We start from the raw sequence: 25,357 nt of genomic DNA, 5'->3' as shown, positions 1-25,357 counted from the left end.
TTCTAGTGATCTAGAACTCTGTGGTCCTTAACCCCTTCATATACTAACTAGCATATATGCATTGTTAGGTTTGACTGCTAAAACCTCCCACAGAAGTAATACTTGAGCTAGTTCTCAAAATGCAGTATATAAGCAACAGTCAGTTCTGCTCTAACCTGCCAATATTTTTTTTCCTGTCTCTTACAGAATACAAGGTAAGGGTTGCTGTTGACACTTAGAGAATGTTGAGAATCAACCCTTCTTAACAAGGTTCAGTATATTCCTTTTTTTCTTCTTTAGTCCTTGTGAAATTAAATACATCAAATATAGATACAAATATGTTCCTTTTGCATTTTTAAAAATTGCTACGAGGGACGCATCTTTCTAGTGTCACACTTTTTCTTCGCATTAGGTCTATCCGTATGAAACTCTTATTGTAACAAACAGAGTTCGAGTGAAGCTACCAAAGGATGTAGACAGAACTAGGCTGGAGGTAAGGAATGCATTTGCTTATTTACTTTTGAATTGTATGTGTTGAAATTTCCTGAGCAGGTGTGGCATTTGGAAGGTGAGTGGCCCAGAAAGTAGCAAGTTAGTGACCTCTACACCCAGAGTTGAAGGACTCTGCCACTCTTCTAGTCATGTTAGGGAGAAAGGTTCCTCCCCTTCTGGAGCAACCAGAGTTATTGTCCCTGCCTCTGGATTAAGGGAAGGGGTCTACTCCTAAGGGATCTAGAAAATCCTCCATAAGTCATGTGGAACAGGAACACTTGGTAAGTATTTTCCTTTTCCAAATACCATGGGGTAATGGAGGCCATGGACAGGCTTTGAGCCTCCACACTTGGTATTTTATTATTTTATTTTCTGATCCTGTTTGGTATCTACCTGCCCTTCTATTTACTTGCTTTGTCTTTTTATGGCTTACTGTATTTTCATTCTGATTGTTGGTTGCTTTGGACAGAAAGATGCAATACAAATTTAATAGAGACATTTGACATTTTAATGCATGATTTTTGGGCAAATGTTTTTCAAAATAGGCTGTGAATTTGATTCAAAACTTCACATTTTTATTTCTGGCACAATACATGCATAAAAGTCAGGATTTTTAAAAGGTACTTATACTGCCTTTTCTTTCTTTTCTGCTTCAAGCGGCACCTGTCCCCTGAACAGTTCCAGGAAGTCTTCGAAATGAGCATTGAACAATTTGAACGACTTGCACTTTGGAAAAGAAACGAGCTAAAGAAAAAAGCTCTGCTTTTCTAGCCCACTTTAGACAAACTAAAATGTGCTTAATGAAAAGAAACTGCACTCTTGCCACAGCTTATCACCCGCGCCTGCTGTTGACCCTTTGTCTAGCTTCATTGTGTTAGGGGTAGGGACAGAAAATTGGAAAGAGGGAAAACATGGCATTTGCATGACCCAGAGGAATATCTCAGTAGCTACTGGGTCTTCAAAAGTATATAACAAGCCTTGCTTTAAATTAATGATTGCTTTAGCTGTTGCCTGTTGCCAAAAAAAGAAGAAGAAGTAATTTTAAATAAGAAGGAAATGTGTACTGGTAGTTTTGACAAAAATAAAATAAAAAAGCAGCTACTGTTTTGTTTCTACATTTTGCACTAGTGAGCAAAACCTGTACAAAATCAAAATATGCTGATGAAAAAAATCTCCCCCAAGAGGGTAAAAAATGTGCTACTTTGAAGCAAATGTGATGAAGGCCAAAGAAAAGCATGTCAGAAAGTCACTCTTGCCAATGTTTGTGTGTGACATCTTCTAGGAATAAAAGCAAACCTATAATAAAGCACTTTAAGTCTCATTCTGTCACTTAAATACAAGCTACTGTTCCACATGTAAAGTAGCAAATGAAAAATAGCTATCCATCTTTTATTTTAGTAAAGATAGATTGTGGTGTACATGTGTTCAGAGTACCATTCAGACAGTTCAACATGCAACCTATTTTAGATGAAGTACTTGATTTAAAATGCCTGAACCATTTACTTCAGTGGGACAAAGTTCTAACTACTTTGGGTTTACCCAGCTGGAGATCATGTAGTAATTCAACTTTCACATCACAAAAATGCGTAAATTCTTGTGTGTCCTAAGGCTGTGCAAATTCTGACTGTATTTCTATTTTTTCTACATTTCACTCTGGTACAAAGAATGTGTATCTAATCTTGATTCTATGCACACAGTGGTGTCCACATTAAAAATATTGTTTTGTAACTCACGTTATATGGTTTGTTACTCCACTGTTTGCCTCTCTTAAGGAGGTGCTGCTATAGAGAGAAATTCAGTTCACATGTGATGTCATTAAAAATAAGAATCTATCATTAATATAGAACCATTTGTGTGTTTGCATGCACAGTCTGTGCAAAGAAACGTCTGCCATGATATCCTGAGAGGCAGCTGGGTTAAGTCGGCTTACCCTGCTTCCTCCTCTCTGTCTTCAGATTCTCACCAGATGCCGTCACATCTGGCTATAAAAGGTAAAGGGACCAGTCGTGACGGACTCTGGGGTTGCGGCGCTCATCTCGCGTTATTGGCCGAAGGAGCCGGCGTACAGATTCCAGGTCATGTGGTCAGCATGACAAAGCTGCTGCTTCACATCTGGCTATAAAGGTACAGTGGTACCTCGGTTTATGAACACAATTGGTTCCGGAAATCTGTTCATAAACTGAAGCGTTCATAAACTGAAGTGAACTTTCCCATTGAAAGTAATGGAAAGTGGATTAATCTGTTCCAGACGGTCCACGGAGTACTTAAACTGAAGCGTTCATAAACTGAAGCGAACTTTCCCATTGAAAGTAATGGAAAGTGGATTAATCCGTTCCAGACGGGTCTGCGGAGTACTCAACCTGTAGCGTACTTGACCCGAAGCATGGGTGTAATTGGTTCCGGAAGTCTGTTCATAAACTGAAGCGTTCATAAACTGAAGCGAACTTTCCCATTGAAAGTACAGTACTGGAAAGTGAATTAATCTGTTCCAGATGGGTCCGCGGTGTTCGTAAACCGAACATTCGTAAACCGAGGTGTTCATAAACCGAGGTTCCACTGTAAAGGTAAAGGGACCCCTGACCATTAGGTCCAGTCGTGACCGACTCTGGGGTTGCGCGCTCATCTCGCATTATTGGCCGAGGGAGCCGGCGTATAGTTTCCAGATCATGTGGCCAGCATGACAAAGCCACTTCTGGCAAACCAGAGCAGCACATGGAAATGCCGTTTACCTTCCCGCTGTAGCGGTCTCTATTTATCTACTTGCACTTTGAAGTGCTTTCGAACTGCTAGGTTGGCAGGAGCTGGGACCAAGCAACGGGAGCTCACCCCGTCACAGGGATTCGAACCGCCGACCTTCTGATCAGCAAGCCCTAGGCTCAGTGGTTTAACCACAGCGCCACCTGGGCCCCACAACTGGCTATACCTACCAGCAAATACCTCACCTCCAGCTTTGCTTATTGCCTAACCCAGTGGTTTTCAACCAGCGTGCCATGGCACTCTGGGGTGCCTTGAGTGATGGTCATGGGTGCAGTGAGAATCACTGGCCTCTGTCCCTCTTTCCTTCCCTCCCTCCTTCGATGGCCTCTCTCGTCTCTGCTTTTCACCTATCTGCACAGCTGTTTATTGCAGCTGGCTCTAAGCACTGCAGGAGAATTTAAAGGGGGAGGGGCAGCTCATAGAACAGCTGCCCAATACAGTGGAAGGAAGAGGAGGGTGTTTGAAAAGGGTGAGAGGCTGCCAGCTCTGCAGGCAAGGGGTGACATAACTGGACTCCTGAGCCCCACAGGGGTCCCACAGATAGAATGATAGTTGGTCAAGGGAGCCATGGACTCAAAAAAGGTTGAAAACCTCTGGCCTAACCGGATGAAGTGTTTTGGAGACGTTGGAAGCTTGCACAATATTTTGTGACATTTTGGTTGGCTTCATAAAGGTTTTGGCCTAATAGGATTTTTTAATAAATCAACCAATCCTATGGTTTATCAGTTTTTTAGTATGTTTACAATGGGAGTTTTAGCCCCCCCCCTTTGTTAGCATGCCATTTGTCTGTTCAACAGCGAATTGGTCTCATTCTGCTACAGATTACTTCTGGACCACACCTATTAATATTCAAGCCACTAATTGGAAAAAAAACTTGATAGAAGCTTGCTCATCTCAGAGAAAATGGCTGCTGTTTTAAAACTTAAAATAAAAGCATAGTAAGAAACACACTCCCTTTCCAGATCCTCTGCTACATGTATTGTATATGGTTTCTGACCTGGAAGCAGATGGCTCAGTTATCGGTAGTTTGGTTTCTTTATATTCATTTTATACACCACAGGGAGGAAAATTGGTGGTATTTCTAAGGTCTTGCTTTCTATCACTAGAAACACACATTGAATAGGTAACATTTATCTCAGCCTTGCCTCCAAGGAATTCCTCACAGCAACCCTGCGCAGGAGGTTACAGTGGAGTCATGATGACTGGTCCAAGACCTTCCAGTCAGCGGCATGCTTCTAGCCAGGACACCAACACTTGGCTTTGCTCTACCAAGGGCCACACAAGCATGCTTGAGGATGCTATGACCCAGTCAGGGGGGGAGGAGGAGGGTGTTCCTACCCTGCTTGTAGAAATTTAGAGGTCTGTATGAGCTGCCAGGGACAGCAGGAAGAAAAATGCAGGAAGGAGGCAAGGAAGGTCTGCAGAAATGATCAGCAAATGGTGCAAAGGAAGAGCTTTGATGTGGAGTGCCTGGAGGCGGTTGGAGGATGGATGGTGGCTAACAGATTGAGATTGAATCCTAACAAGACAGAGGTACTGTTTGTGGGGGACAGGAGGCGGGCGGGTGTGGAGAACTCCCTGGTCCTGAATGGGGTAACTGTGCCCCTGAAGGACCAGGTGTGCAGCCTGGGAGTCATTTTGGACTCACAGCTGTCCATGGAGGCACAGGTCAATTCTGTGTCCAGGGCAGCTGTCTATCAGCTCCATCTGGTACGCAGGCTGAGTCCCTACCTGCCTGCAGACTGTCTAGCCAGAGTGGTGCATGCTCTAGTTCTCTCTCGCTTGGACTACTGCAATGCGCTCTACGTGGGGCTACCTTTGAAGGTGACCCAGAAACTACAACTAACCCAGAATGCGGCAGCTAGACTGGTGACTGGGAGCGGCCGCTGAGACCACATAACACCGGTCCTGAAAGACCTATATTGGCTCCCAGTAAGTTTCCGAGCACAATTCAAAGTGTTGGTGTTGACCTTTAAAGCCCTAAACGGCCTCGGTCCAGTATACCTGAAGGAGCGTCTCCACCCCCATCGAATCTGCAGGAAAAGCTTAAATGTTAGTAGAACTACATGTGGCAGCTGCTGTTTGTTGTCTGGTGGGGAGAAATTACAAAGCTAGAAATTACACACACACACACACACGTATGTAGTATTTCCATCCAAACATTTTATTTTAAAAACATCCAACACATTCACAATAACAAAAATTATAAAAACCCACTGGAAATATTCACAGTACAGGAAACAAAAAGGAACAAGTGAGTTACACAATTTCAACCCAAGGCATTGCACGAAGCCTGGAATGCAAGGTCAGGAATGCTTTTGCCACCCATTGGGAAGAGACGCCAGGGAGAGAGGGACTGAATTAGGCTATGAAGGTCAAAAAATAAAAAAGTGAACTTAAAAATAAGATAAAAAAACAGGATCCAAAAATGGGGAGTGGATGTGAGGGATAGATATTTGGGTAAAGAAATTATGGATTTTTTAAAGAGTGTAACCAGAATGCTTGACACTTGAAGCTGCCTCTCCTCCTACCTCACAAATAGAGGCTTCCATCCATCTTGGAAGCCGCCCAAGGAGATGGTGTCAAAACAGGCTTTTCATGCCTTTACTGGATGCCAAATGTTTCAAGCCATGAGGGAAAGTTTGGGGGCTACCAGTCTCTCTTTCTCTTGCTTCAGGGTGATTGCAGGCATCCTACTGCAACCGCCATCTCATTACACTCAAGAGTTTTATGTAACAGGCTGAGCAGCAAAAAGAAGCAACATGAAGAGAATTCACAATAATCAATATAAACGGGTGGTAACAATTTCCAGTGTTTATGACAATCTCTTTTCAGTTGTTCTGGAAGTGAGGCTCTTCCAAGCTATGAATGCAGGCATCCCCAAACTTCGGCCCTCCAGATGTTTTGGACTACAATTACCATCATCCCTGACCACTGGTCCTCTTAGCTAGGGAGCATGGGAGTTGTAGGCCAAAACATCTGGAGGGCCGCAGTTTGGGGATGCCTGTATGAATGTAACAGGTACTCTCAAAACAGCAGACACACTCTCTCTTCAAAACCTCCAAAAGTTCAATGCCCAAAGGAAGACCACATCATACTAGGGGTGATGGGTTGGTGTGGGTCTCCAACTGTCTATTAAGAGTTCTAGATTCTCTGTCACACAGCAACAGTTCCCAGGGTTCCCCTGGAGAGGCGGGGAAGACAGTATTATCTTTATTACTGGTTTAAGGTTATGGGGTAGACATCTTCCCACACGGTCACGGAGTATGGACACTGTCCCACCGGGTTAATGGGTATGAGCAGGGAAGAGATCATTAATACATACTGGCTTCCTCTTCCAGTGGAATGAATTAACACAAACATACTGCTAGCATATTGCACTATGTCATATATCTGTACCTGTAACAGAACATTCCCTGCAAGACAAGAGTTAACGAAATCTCAAGTAAAATAAGCCCTAGTTCTGGCTAACAAATAATCTCAGGCTCTTCAGATAAATGGGGTTACAACTTTTTTAGGATCCAGTTTTAGTAGCTTTAGTCTCTATTCCTACATTCTATCGTCTGCAGCCCAAAAGCTATTTCTTGTCAATAAATTGCCACATACTTCATTTAATAATAAAATAATTAATTACAAAAATACATTTTGGAAAACTAGTTTCGCTTCAACTTCATAAATACCATCTGTTGTGTTACTCTTTTAAAAAAGAGAGAGAGAGAGAACAAACCGCTAAACTATCATGTCTGCCACAAGAAACAGTAGGTCAATGTCATGTTACTACTTCACAATGCCTTTAAGAGACAGCATGAGTTCCAGGACCCTAATATGCATGAAAATGTAATACAGAATTGCATCTACTTCAAAAAGAAGAGGAAGGCAGGGGAACCTACAGAGAGGCCTCCAGAGAGGCCTGGAGATGGTTTTTCACGTCTCACTACTACAGAGTGTGCTCTCACGGAAAGGTTCTATTCTCATATTGCAAATGCAAATTAGGAGACCCTACAAATACTGATGTCCATAAAGACTGGATGGGTCTCGAAATAAGACATTTATGTTCCCCTTCCTGAATAATATGTTCACATGTTAGCAGCCACAGGAAATTCATTCATGTCTTCAAAAATCACTACAAGAAATGGCCTCCAGTCTAGAAGCTGTAAATGGGATGACTGAATTTATCAAGTTACAATGCCTTATTTACTTTAACATTACAATTTTCAAGTAATACTCAACGACAGGCATTCAACACATTCACCAAATAGTCTGGTAAGCACAGAAGTGTCCCTAGGACTACAGGCTTGTTCTGTCCAAGGCTCAGTTTTCCTAACGGCACAATAGACCCTTAAAAGGGGAGAAGCACAATCTCCACAGGGCCGTACACCACCTACATACAGAGTGACCTCTTTCCTCTTTGGTATTTCACTGCCTCCCACCAAAAAGCTTTGACAGTCATAGTGATTCCCAGTCCGCATTACCTTCTATTTTACATAAAAATAAATATTTACAAGCAAAATGACGCAGGAATAAATAAACTCTAGTAAACAATTTTTCTTGAATAGTACAAAAAGGGGGGCATCTTTTCTCTTTATCCCTATTTCCCGAAGATGAAGAAAACTCCCATTTGATGAAATAAATAGCTCTTTCCCATACACACCCATGATTTAAATAATTCTGGACAGCCATTCCCCACATCCACACTGTAGAAAACACTCTGGCAAGAGAAGGACCCACAGGAGAAGCCATTAGTTCACTTACAGGAAAGCAATTTGCTTCAAAGCTGTAAATGACTAGAAATCCCTTATACAGGGTTAGCCCCATGTAATGATACAAGGAGAATGCATTAAAAAGAGGCAGAGGAGCCATTTCTTAGGTCACTATGAATGAGTGACAGGGAAGGGAGCAATGTAGGGAGAATAATAAAGCAAAGTGTTGCCTTCCAGCATTGTAAGCAAGGAACATTTCCCTGCATTTAACTTGTTTTAGTATGTGGCAAGACTGACTGAGTCTTGGCACACAAGGAAAGGCTGATGGGGAAATAAAGAAATAGCAGCAATTTAAAAAGTATCTCTGCTTTCCCCCCCTGTGAGGATTATCCTCAGAACCAATAAAGTGTCAAGAACAGAACATTATTAAATATTTGGTGCGACATCTTTCGTGGGCTGTATGCTAGTCAGTTCCACCATTGGCCCCTTTTCCATGGTTGCTGGAAGAATGCCGTCCTCTCTTCTCCTTTCAAAGCCACTGGAGATCTCTTCAAAAGTCCGGCCTTTTGTCTCAGGGACTTTAAAGAAGGTGAAGATGAAGAAGAAGACAAGGAAACCGACAAAGATGAGGAAAACATAATGGTTGCAGGCGTCCTGCGAGGGAGAAAAGGGAAAGAGTCATACCTCAGTAAGGTCACAGGCCTGAAATTTAAAACATAGCTATGGGGTGCAACCATCCGAGTCCTTTGCGGGTAGCATCTGCTTCTCACTAGCTCTCCTACTTCATGCCCTGATGTGGCTATTGCATGTCCTGTGGCAGGAAGCCTTCCCATTGTGGCTTTTTACAGACAAGGTCACCACCCACCGGGAGGAGTCAACGCAGGGGGGCTTGGCCTCTTGAGGATTCACAAGAAAAGCAAATAGCTTTGGCCCAAGTTGACCTGTGTGTGTGTGGCTGCTAACTGAGTAACCAATAATGCTCATCTCGCATTATTGGCCGAGGGAGCCGGCGTACAGCTTCCAGGTCATGTGGCCAGGATGACGAAGCCGCTTCTGGCAAACCAGAGCAGCACACGGAAACGCCGTTTACCTTCCCGCTGGAGCGGTCCCTATTTATCTACAGTACTTGCACTTTTATGTGCTTTCGAACTGCTAGGTTGGCAGGAGCTGGGACCAAGCAATGGGAGCTCACCCCGTTGCAGGGATTCGAACTGCCAACCTTCTGATCAGCAAGCCCTAGGCTCAGTGGTTTAACCACAGCGCCACCTGGGTCCCTATCAAGCCAATACAAGCCTATTTTAATTTGCATCTGAATCCTTGCAAAGAAAACACTTTCCCAAATGTCATCACACTAGGCAAACCACTCATTAAAGCTCCTCCGAACCACTATTCTCAAGTGTGACCAACTCGTTTGCTCATTTCCAACTCAGTTGCCCTTGCTTGCCCTCTCACCTTTCTCATTCTATTCGATTTTAGACTGAGAACTCCTTGGGACAGGAGCCTGACGTTGGGATCTGGCTATACTGTTAACCACCCAATACACAGATCGTGACACATAGCTGAAAGCAACACTCTTCTTCCTACCTTTAGGATCGGAAACAGCATTCCCACCAGAAAATTGGACGTCCAGTTTGAAAGGCCAGCTACAGCCACAGCTGCAGGACGAGGCCCCTGGCTGAAGAGTTCAGACACAATGAACCAGGGGATTGGGCCAGGGCCAATTTCGAAGAAAGCCACAAAGGCTAAAGTGGCAACAATGCTGACATAGCCAATCCAGGATACAATGCCCTATAATAAAGAGAAAGAGAATTGACAGCAGTTAGCAAATTTGAGACAGAAGAGTCCAAAGACACCTGTGTCTTACAAAGTATTTTAGAGTCTGTCTCTGTATCTGGTTCATTTCCACTTCCATTTCTATTTTACAGAAAGGGGCCTGAAGCTAAGAAAGAAAAACCCAGCCGCCAAATTCCCCGACTCGAGGCTAGATTTGAATCCAGGTGCAAGCAAGTTGCAATTTCTCCCTGCAAAAAACCTTTGAGCCAGCCCTGTGGGAAACAACAGCGTGAAGCAAATAAGCAGCTAACACACCTATGAGAACCAGTAATGGTTAGAGGGTTGGACTAGGACCTGGGAGACCAGCGATTGAACCCCCACTGTACACCACACCTTGACCTCCATAATAATAATAATAATAATAATAATAATAATAATAATAATTTATTATTTATACCCCGCCCATCTGGCTGGGTTTCCCCAGCCACTCTGGGCGGCTTACAACAGAAAAATGAAATAAAACAATTAAACATTAAAAGCCTCCGTAAACAGGGCTGCCTTCAGATGTCTTCTAAAAATCTGGTAGCTGTTTTTCTCTTTGACATCTGATGGGAGGGCATTCCACAGGACAGGCGCCACCACCGAGAAGGCCCTCTGCTTGGTTCCCTGCAACTTGGCTTCTCGTAACGAGGGAACCGTCAGAAGGCCCTCGGTGCTGGACCTCAGTGTCCGGGCAGAACGATGGGGGTGGAGACGCTCCTTCAGGTATACTGGACCGAGGCCATTTAGGGCTTTAAAGGTCAGCACCAACACTTTGAACTGTGCTCGGAAACGTACTGGGAGCCAATGTAGATCTTTCAAGACCGGTGTTATGTGGTCTCGGTGGCCGCTCCCAGTCACCAGTCTAGCTGCCGCATTCTGGATTAGTTGTAGTTTCCGAGTCACCTTCAAAGGTAGCCCCACGTAGAGCGCATTGCAGTAGTCCAAGCGGGAGATAACTAGAGCATGCACCACTCTGGCTAGACAGTCTGCAGGCAGGTAGGGTCTCAGCCTGCGTACCAGATGGAGCTGATTGTAGACAGCTGCCGTGGACACAGAATTGACCTGTGCCTCCATGGACAGCTGTGAGTCCAAAATAAGTGGGATCTGGTTGTGGCTGTCTTGCTTGCTAGTGGACTCGTGTACATCCTGGCCTGTGAGAAATCAGCTGCAATACTGTTATAATAATCCCAACCTGCTAAGCCATCTCCTTTCTTCTCATTACACTCGCATGTATGCCTGATCCATTTGGACCCCAAAGACACTGCGGACACACCAGGAAGCAGAGATGGTGACGGCTTACCTTCAATGCCAAGGAAACAGTCATGGCGACAGCACAGACGGCCATGCCTCCTAAGCCAATCAAATGGAGTGTTCGGCGGCCTGCGCGCTCTACAAGGAAGAGCTGGGAAATGGGAAGAAAAATAAAATGTTGCTTTTGGTGGCAAGTGCTCTCCCCAAACCTAAGCGCCGCCTCCTCTTCCGAGTTTGTGTGCTTTAAAGTGTGAGCGAGGAGAGGCAGGAGAAACAAACTTCTATGTAGACATTTATCTTTTTGAGACATGATGGCAGTCTTAATTGTTTTGTCACAGAGGATGAAAACTAACAATTGCTTTGCTGAGTCAGAGGATCAAAGTCCACATTGATCTAGCATTCTGCTTCCAGAAGAGGCTGAGCCCAGCCAAAGGCCTCCTGTGTAGCCCACAAGCACAGCACCCTCCCCTGGTGTTTGTTCCCAGAACCTTGTACCCAAGAGCCACACGACTTCTGAACTACCTCTGAACATGAACACTCCACTTAGCTGTCAACTATTATAGACCCACCCGTCAAGAATCTGCCCAATTTAGCACATTCATGTAATAATCCCCAAAGAACACACATATTTCTCATTGTTGGGCATAAAATAAAGTGTACTACTACCTTTAAAGTGTGCTTCACATTGCTTGATCCCTGCTCCTGCCAACCTAACAGTTCGAAAGCACGCCAAAGTGCAAGTAGATAAATAGGTACCGCTCTGGCGGGAAGGTAAACGGCGTTTCCGTGCGCTGCTCTGGTTTGCCAGAAGCGGCTTGGCCATGCTGGCCACATGACCCGGAAGCTGTCTGCAGACAAACGCCGGCTCCCTCGGCCTATAGAGCGAGATGAGCGCCGCAACCTCAGAGTCATCTGCGACTGGACCTAATGGTCAGGGGTACCTTTACTTTTGCCTTTACTACCTTTTGTAATTGAATGATGACCATAACAACCATCGGGCTGGTGAAGTGTCCTGTGAATTTGCATCCCAACTTAACTGAAATCTCTTCTCCATCCCCCAAAGTACCCCAATACTTTAATAAGCAAAGACTGCCAGTCATTTTTTAAAAAAATATTATAAAGATAGATCATTTAAATATATAAAAAACAATTGCCCTTTTCATTTTCTACTCTGGTAACCCATGAGAACAAAGGCCAACTGACGAACTGAATTAAAACTCACAGCTCAAGTAGTACTGCTATAGTATCTGAAGTCACTTTGGTTAAGGCAAGAAATGCCACCTCAGAGTTTGCTGTTCTATAGCTGGGGAACACTTCTGTGCTTGTGGGGGTGGGGAGCAACGCAAACAGGGGCGACACCCTGTTATTCCCCAAGTAGCAGCAGCAGCAACAGCAGCAACATTCCATCCTTTCTCATGACAGGGATAAACTAGGAAACTGCCTCCTGCCCACAGGCAGATTTGGCTTCAGGGCAACACAACTGGGAAAGGAGGAGAAGGAAGCAACGCTCCCCATTTGGGAGAGAGGAAATTTCTTTTCTTTTTCAAAAAGAAAATGTCGCCCAGCTAGAGTGGGGAGAACAATTAAGCGCAGGGTTGCAGTACCGAGTACCCACCCCAGTACCCACCCTGAATTCTAGCCATTTATTTACCTCCCTCCCTATTGTTCTAGATATAAAGATAAATATAAAGGAGAGGGGAGACTTTGACTCAGCTATAAAGTACATGAATGCCATGTTGCTAAAGACTACTTACCGATACAACTGTAAAGATGGTGTTGACCACACCGGCACCAATGGTAGCGTACACTGGCTCTTTCACTCCAGCATCTTCAAAAACCTCAGTAGAATAGTAAAAGACCTACAGGCAGATAAATATTTGTCACTGCTGGTGTCTGGAGCTCACCTTGTTCTTAATGCTAAGCAGGGAAATACAACGTCTACCTTACTATTATTAATTATTATTTATTCAACTTATATGCCGCCCTGTACCCAGAGGTCTCATGGCGGTTCATAGAAAAGGTCAACATAAAAACCACAATATAATAAAAATAAAACAACAACCCAATAACACCCCCCACACATTTTAAAAGGGCATAGGATGTCAACCAAAGGCCTGGTTATAAAGGAACGTTTTTGCCTGGTGCCTATTGACTCAGAAGCAAATCTCACCGAGTATAATGGGAATACTGCCCAGATAAGTGTGTACAGGATTGACCACCCACTGCCTTGCTTAACTGTTGCTAAGACTGAGGGCAGGTAACAAAATTCCCTGCTATCTTTAAGCCTCGTAACAGCCCGTTCATGTGGATTGCAGCTGTTCCTATTTTTATATCTAGGGACTGGGGCCTGAGTTACTGTGACTAAGGTTCTCCCGTGAGCCCATAATCACTATTCTCTGCTTCAAATAAGAGTTCCAACAGGAACTGGCCCATCCACACAGCCAGCAATTTAAAACATGGCCCCCTCCTCCTTCTGCATGTCAGAAGTATTTGGCTGCAAGAGAAAAGCGCTCAGGGAATAAAAGAGGAAAGTCACCTACTGCATTGATGCCAGAGAGCTGCTGGGAGAGCTGCAGCGCAATGGCAACGATGATGGCCTGGCGGTAGCTGGGGGAACGGAAGAGCTCAGGAATTGTCACTTTCTTCTCTTGAGACATCTTGGCACTCTCTTCTTTCATCTCATCAATATCACTGGACACATCTTGGGTGCCACGGAGCTTTTGGAGAACTGGCAGGAGGAGGAATCAAACATCTGAATTACACACAACACGACATCAGTCCACAAACTGTTGAGTCCCTACCCTGAGGGTTCATTTCTTCATGACAATGAAGCCAGCTCCCTATTCTATTCTTCTGCTCAACTCATGAGGTTAACCGGCCTTTGGTCTAACCCAGGGGTGGCCAACTCCCAAGAGACTGCGATCTACTTAAAGAGTTAAAAACTTGCAGTGATCTACCCCCTTTTGGGGGGGGTTCAGGTCCAAGTTGTTGAGCTTTTTTGGGGAGGAGGAAGGCCCATTTTTAGGCATTCAGATCAAAGTTGTTGTTGAGCTTTTTTTTAGGAAGAAGGAAAGTGCCATTTTGGGGGGTGCAGGGCAAAAAAAAATGAGCTTTTTTATGGGAACCAAAGTTGTTGAGCTTCTTTAGGGGGAGCCAGTGATCTGCCAGTGATCTACCACAGGCGTCCAGTGATCTACTGGTAGATCACAATCTACCTGTTGGACGTGCCTGGTCTAACCCATTAATCCTCATTACCAACTTTAACAAATACAAATCTCTTGCTGCCTCTTGACTCTCTCTCCACTTTTCCTTGTTGCTTTTCCCACTGGCTAAATAAGGGGACAGTTTCTCTTGCTTATGACATTGTTCTCTCATGCACATTGAGAGAGATATAACACAGGCAAGGCCAAACTTGGCCTCCAGCTGTTTTGGGACTACAATTCCCATCATCCCTGACCACTGGTCAGCTAGGGATCATGTTAGCTAGGGATGATGGGAGTCCCAAAACAGCTGGAGGGCTAGGTTTGGCCATGCCTGCTATAACACGTCAACGACTGTAATTAGGCCGAGATCTCCCACACCTGGAGATGCTTCCATTCATATTTGAGGCAAGTTGATACCCTCACAGATCCAGGAAGGAATGCTCAGGAAGATTCCCCTTCCCAAAGAAATCCTGTGGGTAACACTCACACTTTCCCCTTTCTAGTAAAGTTTCTGCATTTTCCCATTGCAGGCAGGTCCTGGCACAGAAGCAAACCTTATGGGCAAGACCCAGGAATATTCTGGGTTTCATGTCCCTCTGTGAAACAGAAACCATTCACACAACCCACAAGACAACTTGATTGAGTCCAGTTCAAGTTTTGGAGAAGACAAGACAAAGAGGAATTGGAAGGGGCAGCCAGGCTTTCCATGCTTCTATGTTTTCGTTGTGCTGTTTTCTCAGACAATCAGATTTTTCTCAGAAAATATGATAATTAGAGAAAAGACTCTAACAATACAGCAATCACGGAAGGTGTCGGTGTCTTGAGGCTACCTTTTCCTAGAGGTGTGGTTTTGATGTGGGTAGTGACAGTTTGGCAGGTGAACCTATTGCCGGTTATCTTTCCAATGGCTCCCATTTTAATGTTTTACTAATCTTTTTGACCAATTCTTTAAAAAATTACAATTATTTATGCAGTAGCGCTCAGATGAAAAAACATCAGAGTGCTGATTTTGAAAATCAGTTTTAAAATCATGCTGCCTCAGTAGCCAGCATTTAAGCAACAAAATGCCACTTTTAAAAAATGGCTGCTGAAGTGGGCGGTACCTTCATCTATACTTCATAGCTATGCATGGCCAATAGTGTGGACAGAACATCATGTACACAAGAAAGGTGGTGGTAGCGTGCGGCCTGTTAAGTTGCAATTCCGCTTATAGCTTCTGACAGCGAATATTGTCCTATGAGCTACGCATAAGGATAATGAAGAGGCTACGCTGGATCCCTTCATTACTTTGTGTTTACCTGCATGTGCTTTCTCTTCCTCCATCCTGTTGATCAGCAGGAATCGTGGGCTCTCAGGACAGAATGGCAGTGCTACACACTGGAAGACGGCTGGGACGACGGTGAGTCCCACCAGCAGTGGCCAGAGAGTTCTACTTCCCAGAATGACATCTAGGCCAAAGACCTGATTGTAGCAGTTGGTGGAGAGAAAGACAAGACAAAACGCTTGTGAACTATGTTCCCATAAACTGAAAGTTACATGCAGCATAACTAAACGTTTTATAACAATCTATGGCTTCCCATAAAGAACCATGGATTCTTCCCACGAGGAATTACAGTTTGTTGATGATCCCTAGCCCACCTCTACAGAACTCCACCCAGGTTGCAATGATAAGGAGTGATTCTTTGTAATGTAGCGTCCCCTTTCCTGAATGAATCCTCATTCATTTATTTTAAGCACATTCAGCTTTAATCTGAAAAAAGCTCCCAGAGTAACTTTAAAAAGGTAAAGGACCCCTGACAATTAAGTCCAGTCTACTTGTACTTTGACGTGCTTTCAGACTGCTAACTGGTGGCCTTCAGGTGAACGGAATATAGAGAGAAATTAATACAAGGTGTTAGGTAAAGGTAAAGGGACCCCTGACCATTAGGTCCAGTCGTGACCAACTCTGGGGTTGCGGCGCTCATCTCACGTTATTGGCCGAGGAAGCAGATGTACAGCTTCCAGGTCATGTGACCAGCATGACAAAGCCGCTTCTGGCGAACCAGAGCAGCACATGGAAACGCCGTTTACCTTCCCGCCGGAGCGGTACCTATTTATCTACTTGCACTTTGACGTGCTTTCGAACTGCTAGGTTGGCAGGAGCTGGGACCGAGCAATGGGAGCTCACCCCATTGCAGGGATTCGAACCACCGACCATCTGATTGGCAAGGCCTAGGGGCTCTGTGGTTTAACCCACAGCGCCACCTGCATCCCCCCAGAGTAACTTACATGTGGTCAATAACAAAACAAGACAGTCCCTGCCAGCAGCCTTATCAACTAGCCATAAACTATTCATATAGAAGAGGGTGAAAGGTTGTTTTCTGCTGCTCCAGAGAAGCAGACACGGACCAATGGATTCAAGCTACAAGAAAGAAGATTCCACCTAAACATTAGGAAGAACTTCCTGACAGTAAGAGCTGTTCGACAGTGGAATTTGCTGCCAAGGTGTGTGGTGGAGTCTCCTTTTTTGGAGGTCTTTAAGCAGAGGCTTGACAGCCATCTGTCAGGAATGCTTTGATGGTGTCTCCTGCTTGGCAGGGGGTTAGACTGGATGGCCCTTGTGGTCTCTTCCAACTCTATGATTCTATTTCCCAAGTAGCCAACTTGAACCCAATCTTATGCATGTTCAATTTATAATTAAGTCCATGGTCCTCAACAGGGATTACTCCCAGGTGCACAGTTGGGACCTGGTCATGAACTCCCTTCCAGCAATACCAATGCACCACTTAGCTGCGTGGCTTTGTAATCATTCCAGGAAAAGTCTTACCTGTGCCACCAGGATGCCCACGACAATGCCCAGCTGATTCAGAGTGCCAAAAGCTCCTCGCAAGGCAGTGGGGGAGACCTCACTGATATACATGGGCACAATGCCAGTGCAGAGGCCACAGTAGATACCAATAACAAGCCGGCCAGCAATAAACATTTCCAAAGCGTTTGCCATTTGGGAGAAGCCCATCAAAATGCCACCTGAAATGGGCAAAATATTCACCAGCAACATAGAGTTTCGCCTGCACAGGAGGGGGAAAAAAATCTTATCATTATTTCAATTTATATACCGCTTTTCCATATAAATATGCCCAAAATGGTGTGACTTATTTAAACAGAAAATCCAAGTGGAACGACCCACCCCTAATTAATATGGGTCATAATCCATCACTGGGACATTCTCATGTGCAAAGAAACCTCACTGAAGAACAAAGCAGACTCGTTTCGAGGGAGCTTGTGCAGCAGCTCTTCCTGGTGGATTGTGCTCCATTGTTCCCCTCTGCCTGTGCCATTTGTTGTCCTTAATGGCACCCAAAATATGCTGCCCATTTGCTTTTTGGTAGCGAGGGCAAGTTGCCTTCTTAGTATGTACTTCCATACTGGGCATTCCCCCAAAAGTGTGACACAATGATCATTATAGAATTGAATTCTCTGTCCATTCTGTAATGGAGATCATTTCCTCTTATCCCTCCTTGTTCCTCAAAATGGAGGCGGAGACTGCTCTGTAGTCCAGAATATTCCCCCCCCCCAACGTACCTGCCAAATCGGTTGACGAAAAGTCCAACAGAAAAAGAGCCAATCATGCCACCTACTGAGAAAATGGACACAGAGAGGGCCCATAGCGAGGTGAGCAGCGTGTTGGACATTGGGGCGCCTGACCGCTCTACCCAGGATTCATTAAAAAAGCCCTTGATAATCTGTGTGTGAGAGAAGAAAAAAACACTCCATAGGTATTGAGTTACAACCACATACCAGGGGTATTGTGTTAAGAAAACTTTGGAATTGTACTAAAGCAATGAGGTGAGCACAGAAATAAAAAGAAAAGCTTCTTGATATGTAAAGGTAAAGGGACCCCTGACCATTAGGTCCAGTCGTGACCGACTCTGGGGTTGCGCGCTCATCTCGCATTATTGGCCGAGGGAGCCGGCGTATAGCTTCCAGGTCATGTGGCCAGCATGACAAAGCCACTTCTGGCAAACCAGAGCAGCACATGGAAACGCCATTTACCTTCCCGCTGTAGCGGTTCCTATTTATCTACTTGCATTTTGACGTGCTTTCGAACTGCTAGGTTGGCAGGAGCTGGGACCAAGCAATGGGAGCTCACCCAGTCACAGGGATTCGAACCGCCGACCTTCTGATCAGCAAGCCCTAGGCTCAGTGGTTTAACCACAGCGCCACCTGATATGTAGATTGGTATAAAAGTTAAATACTTTTCTAAAAATGTTTAAGTGAATCTGGTTCAAGACAGGAGAAATCCTTTTACGGTTCTAGGGCAGGCAGTAGTTTTCCAACAGTAAGTGAGGAAGGAACCCTTGCCTTATTGGAAGTTTAAATCAGGAATTACTCAGTGAGAATATACACAATGGCAGACAAGCTTTCCTGAAAGCCCCGTACCCCTGCCATATGTCAGGCGAATACGGAGTGTGCATTCTAATGTCTGCAATATACAGGAAATCTGTTGCAGGTACAGTAATTCTTTTTTTAAAATAATAATATTTATCTGTTGCAGGTAATTCAATGTATAAAATGTCCCCTGGAGGTACAAAGAGTGAAAACTAGTCTAGAAAAGTTAAGAAATGGGAAGTGGAGACACCGCCTCCTTTTTAGGCATGGCAAATCCCAAGCAAGCAGTTCTCAAATGCTTCTCAAAGGTAAGAGTGCATTGGCTTATAGCTTTAAACAGGTATATTTTATCACGTAATATTGGACCTTATCTTTCAATCCACTGAATTAAACAGACGTTTAATAATTAACAGTGTCATACAAAACTACATTCTGATACATGCACAGCTCCTGTAAAGAGAAGAGGTTTTTGGCTGATACAGTCAGACATTGAAAGGACACCGTAGCTGTGTCTGCTGAAATTCAATCTTCTGCACTCACAACTATTAAAACCACAAGATGGCAGCAGGACCTTTAGCAACAGTGCAAGAACAGCTGCCTGTGGTTTCTGCATTTGAAGATTTCGGGTGCACGTGGTACAGTACAAGTGAGTCATTCGTTTTGTAAAAACCCAAACCCACACACTTCCCTGGTTCTCTCTCTTAATCTAATGGCGCAATTCCGAAGTGTCTTACTTGGAACTTCCCCTATTGCTCTGCTACTGCATGAAGATTAAACATTAGGAAGAACTTCCTGACAGTAAGAGCTGTTCGGCAGTGGAATTTGTTGCCAAGGAGTGTGGTGGAGTCTCCTTCTTTGGAGGTCTTTAAGCAGAGGCTTGACAGGCATATGTCAAGAATGCTTTGATGGTGTTTCCTGCTTGGCAGGGGGTTGGACTGGATGGCCCTTTTGGTCTCTTCCAACTCTATGATTCTATGATTAAAAATATGAACATTGATAAAAGATGGGTAAGAGGAAGGGGGGTGATAGTTACAGGATAGGAGCCAGAGGTGGGGGCTGAAGGAGAAGAGAATCTTAAGGGAAACCAGAGCATCTCTTAGCTCTGCACTGTGCACCAGGCACTCCCTCCCTCCCTCCCCGCTTTTTTCCCCTTCAAGCAGATGTGCCCTCACTGTGAGTCAGCAGCTGGCTCTCCTCCATTTATTACAGCTACCTTCCCCCTCCAACCAGTGGAATGCTAGGGACTTGGACCTGGGAGACCCAGATTCAAATCACCACTAGGCCATGAAGCTCACTGAGTGACCTTGGATGCCAGCCACTGCCTCTATCTAACCTACCTCACAGAGTTGTTGTGAGGATTAAATGAGGAGGGAGAACCATTTATGCCCCTTGAACTCCTTGGAAGGAGAGGTGGGATATGAATGGAATACTGTAAATAAAAATCCCCAAAGATGTGTGTGTCCCCGGGAGGTTAATCATTTAATTCGAAGCATCAAATCTGCTCTTCTCCCACTGCCCCCACCTCAGTCATCCAACTGCCACAAAACTCTCTTTAGAGCACTAACAATCCTAGTATGGCCGTTTTTATGTTTTGGCCATCCTAGAGCAGGGATATTGCTGCTTTTGCTGCGTTTAGTATATTGTCTCCGTGTATTTTTGATAGTTTTGCCAATTTTCTTGGAAGCTGTCCTGGGAATCTGTTTGAAGGGCAGGGCAGAAACACCTAACGTGTGTGTGTGTGTGTGTGTGTGTGTGTATGCGTGCACATGTGTGCAATATAAGTTTGGGAGGGACCATGAGGGTCATCTAGTCGAACCCCCTGAAATGCAGGAATCTTTTGCCCTATGTGGGCCTCGAACCCACAACCCCGAGTTTAAGATTCTCATGCTCTACCAATGGAGCTTACCCAGTTTTTATATTATGACTAGTATCTTGAAGCCCGTTAAAATAACGGGTGCTAGAGCGCATGTCTCGGCAGCGGCCGCGTAAGCGGCAAGGCCGGATCGCAACCCCGGCGCTCGGCTATAGGAGAAGCCGGGGCTGCCGCCGCCGCCGCCGCATTCCCCGACAGACCACCGAGCAGCTGAAAAGGCCGAGCGCTGAGCAGGCGGGAGAATGGGGTGCAGGAAGATGGCTGTCCCGCAGCAGCAGCAGCCGCTCTCGAGCGGGAGGCATGAGGAGAAGCTGCCAATGGCTCGTTTACTGGGTTCTGGTTCTCTTCATCGGTGGGGAGAGTGCGCGCGTGTGTGCGTCCAATCCCTGTGTCCGTGGGGCACATGCGCAGTAGCGCAAACCCAGGGACACAGGGACTGGATGCAGAGACACAGGGACTTTATTATATAGGATGCCCCTTGTAGGTTGTGAATTTTCCCCTTCCTCAAGGTCAGGTTGGAAAACAGACAATGAGTTTTTATCTGTAGTTTTCCCCAGCTTTTCTTCGCAGTTCTTCCCCTCCTTACAGGATGAGCCATGCGGATTCCATGGGCATGACTGGTACTTATGAGACCACTTTCAGGCAATGGTCAGCAAGAATAGGTTGCTAGGAAAATTGATATCCCCCTAACAGAACTGCTTTCTTGAAGGGAAACCTTTGCATCCCATCCAACCAAAAAGAAGGACCATTACATTTATCACACGAGAAGTCCATTTTCTGGAAAGGTGTTAACAGCTACAGATGAATTTGAACCAGAAATACCTCAAAACATGGGCTTTGGTTGCAGTCTTTGTTTGTCTGGACTACCAGATATCAAGCCAGGAATCCCTGTGTGGCTGTTGGAATTTAGGCATGAGGATTCGGACCCCTCTTCCTTCCAGGAGAGACTGTATCCTACCGGTACTTTTATTTCTTCCTCACACACACAATAGTTAAGGATACATCAGGTGGCAATTGTTCTTGAGTTTCATTTCCCCTGTCTCCATGACCACTACATTTCTGTGCCCCACAATTTGATTCATTTCCCCTCTGCTTCTTGTACCCTTCATGGCTTCCTCAACTTCCTGGTCACCACTCCAGGTAAGGATAGCGATGGAGCCCCTAAAAGCCCGCAGCACATGTGCCATTGTCTTACCATTGCAGGAGCATTGATGACTCCCGTGTTGTACCCAAACTGGAGAGATCCAATGACAGCCACAAACACAGCAGTGACAAGCGGGCACGTTATCTTCTGCAATAGAAGGGAAGGAGAGAAAATTAATTCACATTTTCCCCCCAATTGGCTTCCCATGCAAACAAGCAGCAATCTTAATCCAAAGTCTCTTAGAAATCAATGAGTAAAAATGAGAAATGCTTTCCAAGTTAATCCATTCTCCTTGGGAAAGAATGCAACTTGTAGACACTACAAAAAAGTGCAGGAAATACAGAGAACCATTGCCCCAACGGAAAAATTCTAATCCAAGAGCATTTATATTTCTCGTTCAGCTCTTCATCACACACTGCTAAGTCACCACAAAAGTTTTTTTTAAAGAATAATAATAAAGACACTTGTGGGAAATTGTTGAATTGATGGCTGTCTGCAAATGTTAACTTCTCAAAATGGCTGGCTCCCTCCCTAGGCAACAGCTGGTAAAGCTTGTGTCTGGGAGAAAACATTCAAGCACTTAAAGGGTAAAAATCAAATCAGACACACAACACACACATTCTTCCTTGAGGATTTCCTGAATACGCTTGTGCTGAAGGACAAAGGAAAGCAGGCTATTGGAGCCCAATACTGTACATGCTTTGTGAACCTTTCTTCCTTACCTTATCCAGGATTGGAAGAAAATTAAAACAATAATCTCTCACAGATCAGACAATTTAGCCCTTCCTCCAGCCCATGCACTGGAATTGCCACAGGTAGGGCCCCAGGCCGTTTTTTTTGGGGGGGGGGAGAGGGATAGTTACTGAAAAAGATATAAAAAGATGACCTGGCTGTCCCTCCCTGTTACTGTCAAGCTTCTACAACTTGCACAATCCCTCCAAGGGCTGTTTTAATTTGATGTGTGATTTGCTATTTGTGACCGTTTTTTTATTAAGGCATGGATTCTGATCCAGGCCACATGACAAGAGCACAGCAACCTCTTGAGAGCACTGGAGAACTCTCCCAGGCTCTCTGGGGCTGAAATCTGAGAAGATAAGATTGGTTGCTGCAGACGGACAGTGGTGGTGCAGGCCTGCATATTTGTATATCTATGTGGGCACAGGCCTTTAAACTGTGCCCATCTACTTACAGGTACTGCATGGGCCCTCTTTTGTGCCGCCAGGTGAGACACAGCACAGCAGCATGTGTGGGCCCAGTCTCCAGTGGGAGCTCCTGAAACCTGTAAATCCCACCCAAATATACCTGCCTCCCACCTTGCAATAAACATCATCACTTCCTGTGCTCCTAAAACAGATTTCCTGAATCTGTCATGGGTCAGGCACCCCCACCCCCATTTTGGGGAGAGGTTTGCTCTGGAGGAAATAGTGAAGGTGGCAAAGGGATTCAACAACCCTTGACCCACTTCATACCCCCCCCAGCATCTCCACCAAAAAAAAACCCCACCCTGGCCCCACCCGTCTACAGCTTCTGTGCTTTAAATCTCTCCACCCTGTTTTCCACAAATTTTGGTAGTGATGGGATCCTGGCACACAGGTCTGCTGCCATTTAGCCTCTCAGCAGCCCCTTTAATGCAAAGGGAAAGGAGACACAAAAACATTTACAGAATGTAAATACAGTACCCCAAAGCTGGCTGTGAAGGGTTAAGATCTCCCAGCAGTCAAATGATTATGGCACTTTTTCCAGTGTTGAAAGCCCTTCCCGTCTCTGCAACCATCACCCTTAGAAATGTAAGCTGTGTCATTACTACCTCTCTGTTGCGGATGGGAAGCTCCAGCTTGCCTAAGGCCAACTCCCTGGTTTCATAGCTGACGTGAGATTTGAATCAAGGACTTCCTGTCTACCAGCCCACACTGAATCACAGGACTACATCAGCCTAGACTACCCACAAGACAGAGTAGCTGTAAGGGGCAGAGGCTTCCGCTTCCAGTCCTCTGTTCAACCATGTCTAGCATGCATGTATGTACGTGAGTGTTTGCACGTGCACTCCCCCCCCTTACAGGCCAGGCTCCCTTAGGCACCCGGGTTTCTCCTCCTACAGCTCTGCTTTCCTGTAGACTCCTCCGAATTGCCTGGCACCTCAGAGTTTTCTGTGGCAACCCCTAAATGCAACAATCTAGATTGCTTCACTGTGGGATTTCTGCTGCTTCCTTATCTTACTGCAAAGTCATAGGACAGCAGAGGCCTTGGCAATTCCATGAGAAACATTTGTCTAAAAAGCATCTCCGCTGCTGTCCATATCCAGCATAATTTTGTTGCTACTATCTAACAGTATTTGCCCTCTGCAATGTCTGTCCAGAAGGCAGTGGGGGGCGGGGGGGGGAGGCCTGGCAGCCTCACGGTGGAACCCACAGTAACTCCAAGCTTGGTCCCTCGCACATGCATGCTTTCTCCCTTCCACATGCTTCCGCCTCCACATTTTACTAAAGGCTTTAAAACTCGCCTCGGGCAATGAGCAGTTATTCCGAGCGGCATCACTTGTTGCATCCAAGTGGGGCATGTCTTTGCCATCCTCTGAATGACCTTGACAGCACAGCTGCCAAGTTTTCTCGCGAGGAAGCCTATTCAGCATAAGGGAATTTCTCTCTTAAAAAAAGGGGAGAACTTGGCAGCTATGCAAGTTGACAGAGACTCTCCGTAAGAACACCCTCCTGAATCAGGGCAGCAGTCAGCAGCCATCGCGTGCATCCCGAGCATCCCAAATGCTCTGACGAAAGCAAATAACCGCCAGGCATCTTTACTGAACGCTAAAGGGAAGCATCCAGTTGTGCTGCCGGGCGCGTTCCTGGAAGCCTATCCTCACCCAAGCCCACACGCCACACACCAGTCGGGCAACCAGCACATAACGGGGACCCAAAATATTCTGCGCCGAACACTCAGCACCGGGAGATATTGAGAATGCTTATTATTTTTATAATCAGAACAGGCACAGGCTTATTCATTCATTCATTTGTATTGCAAGAGGCGTGGAGGAACGGCTCTTCTGCGCGTCTTCCTAGACCACTCCATCCCCAAAGCATGCGAAGTACCAGCTCCCATTTACCAATTGCAGGGCCATCCTCCTCTCCAGTTTCTAGGGCCCTTCCGGCCCGCCGGCCTGCAGCCAAGCGGCCCTTTCCCTCGCTTGCCTCCTGCCCCTTTCCTGCTGCCAGAATCCGAAGCCCACCGTTCAGACCCCCGAGAGATGCGCAGAGAGAGGGCCCGTCCCTCGCCTTGCGAGGAGTCGCGCCCGGTGCGCCCGCGAGCGCGTTCCCGAGGCGCCGCCGCCACCGCTGCCGAGCGGCCCCGAGCGAGCCATCGCCCTCACCTTCTTGCTCTCCATGCCCGCCAAACTGCCTCCGCTCCCGCGCCCGTCAAAGAAGAAAGTGCCGGCGCAGCGCTGCTCCGAGGATGCGCAACCGCCACGCGCCTCGCCTGCTGCGGCGACGCCTCTGCACGTCGTTTCCTGCTGCTGCGCAAAACCCGCCCGCCTCGCTCGCTCGCACTCGCTCTCTTTTGGGGTTGGCAGGCGGCGCGGGTCTATTTCAAGCTTCTGCCTGGAGGGGGCGGGGCAGCCGGCGGTGACGGGGCGGCGAGCCCCCGCCCTGGTCCAGTCTCGCTGGAGCGGCGTCGGGGCGCTGCTGACGCTCCCCTTCTTCTCCGTGCGTGTGCATCACGGCAGAAGACTTTCCTTTCTCTGTTTCAGAGACGCCCCAAAGCCCAGAAATATCGGCCAGGA

General features: G+C 46.0%; 2 protein-coding genes across 7 annotated transcripts in view; one reads left to right on the top strand and one right to left on the bottom strand.

Moving 5' to 3' along the window:
- ABLIM2 (actin binding LIM protein family member 2) overlaps nt 1-2,203 on the top strand; it is a 55,870-nt gene extending 53,667 nt beyond the window's left edge. For 5 of the 6 annotated variants that reach the window (XR_015946960.1, XR_009558198.2, XR_009558197.2 and 2 more), the window contains 3 exons: nt 187-249; nt 392-472; nt 1,129-1,268. Coding sequence is in view for 1 of the 6 variants with exons in the window: in XM_035112289.3 (XP_034968180.3) it covers nt 187-194; nt 392-472; nt 1,129-1,242 (203 nt within the window). In the remaining 5 variants the exon portion in view is untranslated. Of the gene's footprint in view, nt 1-186; nt 250-391; nt 473-1,128 lie in introns of all 6 variants that reach the window. The other variant, XM_035112289.3, reaches the window with a different exon arrangement.
- Nucleotides 2,204-5,371: 3,168 nt separating this feature from the next.
- Nucleotides 5,372-25,317, bottom strand: LOC118084005 (solute carrier family 2, facilitated glucose transporter member 3). The gene is made up of 10 exons (XM_035113214.3): nt 24,947-25,317; nt 21,634-21,729; nt 17,759-17,919; nt 17,004-17,244; nt 15,496-15,658; nt 13,535-13,722; nt 12,749-12,853; nt 11,044-11,145; nt 9,513-9,716; nt 5,372-8,582 (listed from the first exon to the last, which is right to left on the bottom strand). The coding sequence occupies exons 1-10, from the start codon at nt 24,959-24,961 to the stop codon at nt 8,355-8,357; spliced, it is 1,503 nt and encodes a 500-aa protein (XP_034969105.2). The 5' UTR covers nt 24,962-25,317; the 3' UTR covers nt 5,372-8,354.
- Between the last annotated feature and the right edge of the window lie 40 nt (nt 25,318-25,357).

Source organism: Zootoca vivipara, chromosome Z1 (assembly GCF_965207765.1).
Source record: "Zootoca vivipara chromosome Z1, rZooViv2.hap1.1, whole genome shotgun sequence".
In the NCBI taxonomy this organism is placed as follows: Eukaryota; Metazoa; Chordata; class Lepidosauria; order Squamata; family Lacertidae; genus Zootoca; species Zootoca vivipara.
This window is presented reverse-complemented; position numbering and strand designations above follow the sequence as displayed.

Coding starts and splice junctions, on each gene's coding strand:
- LOC118084005 (XM_035113214.3), bottom strand. Junction 15,659..17,003: donor TGGGCATCCTGGTGGCACAG/GTAAGACTTTTC, acceptor TGCTACAATCAG/GTCTTTGGCCTAGATGTCAT. Junction 11,146..12,748: donor CCATCTTTACAGTTGTATCG/GTAAGTAGTCTT, acceptor CCCATTTCCCAG/CTCTTCCTTGTAGAGCGCGC.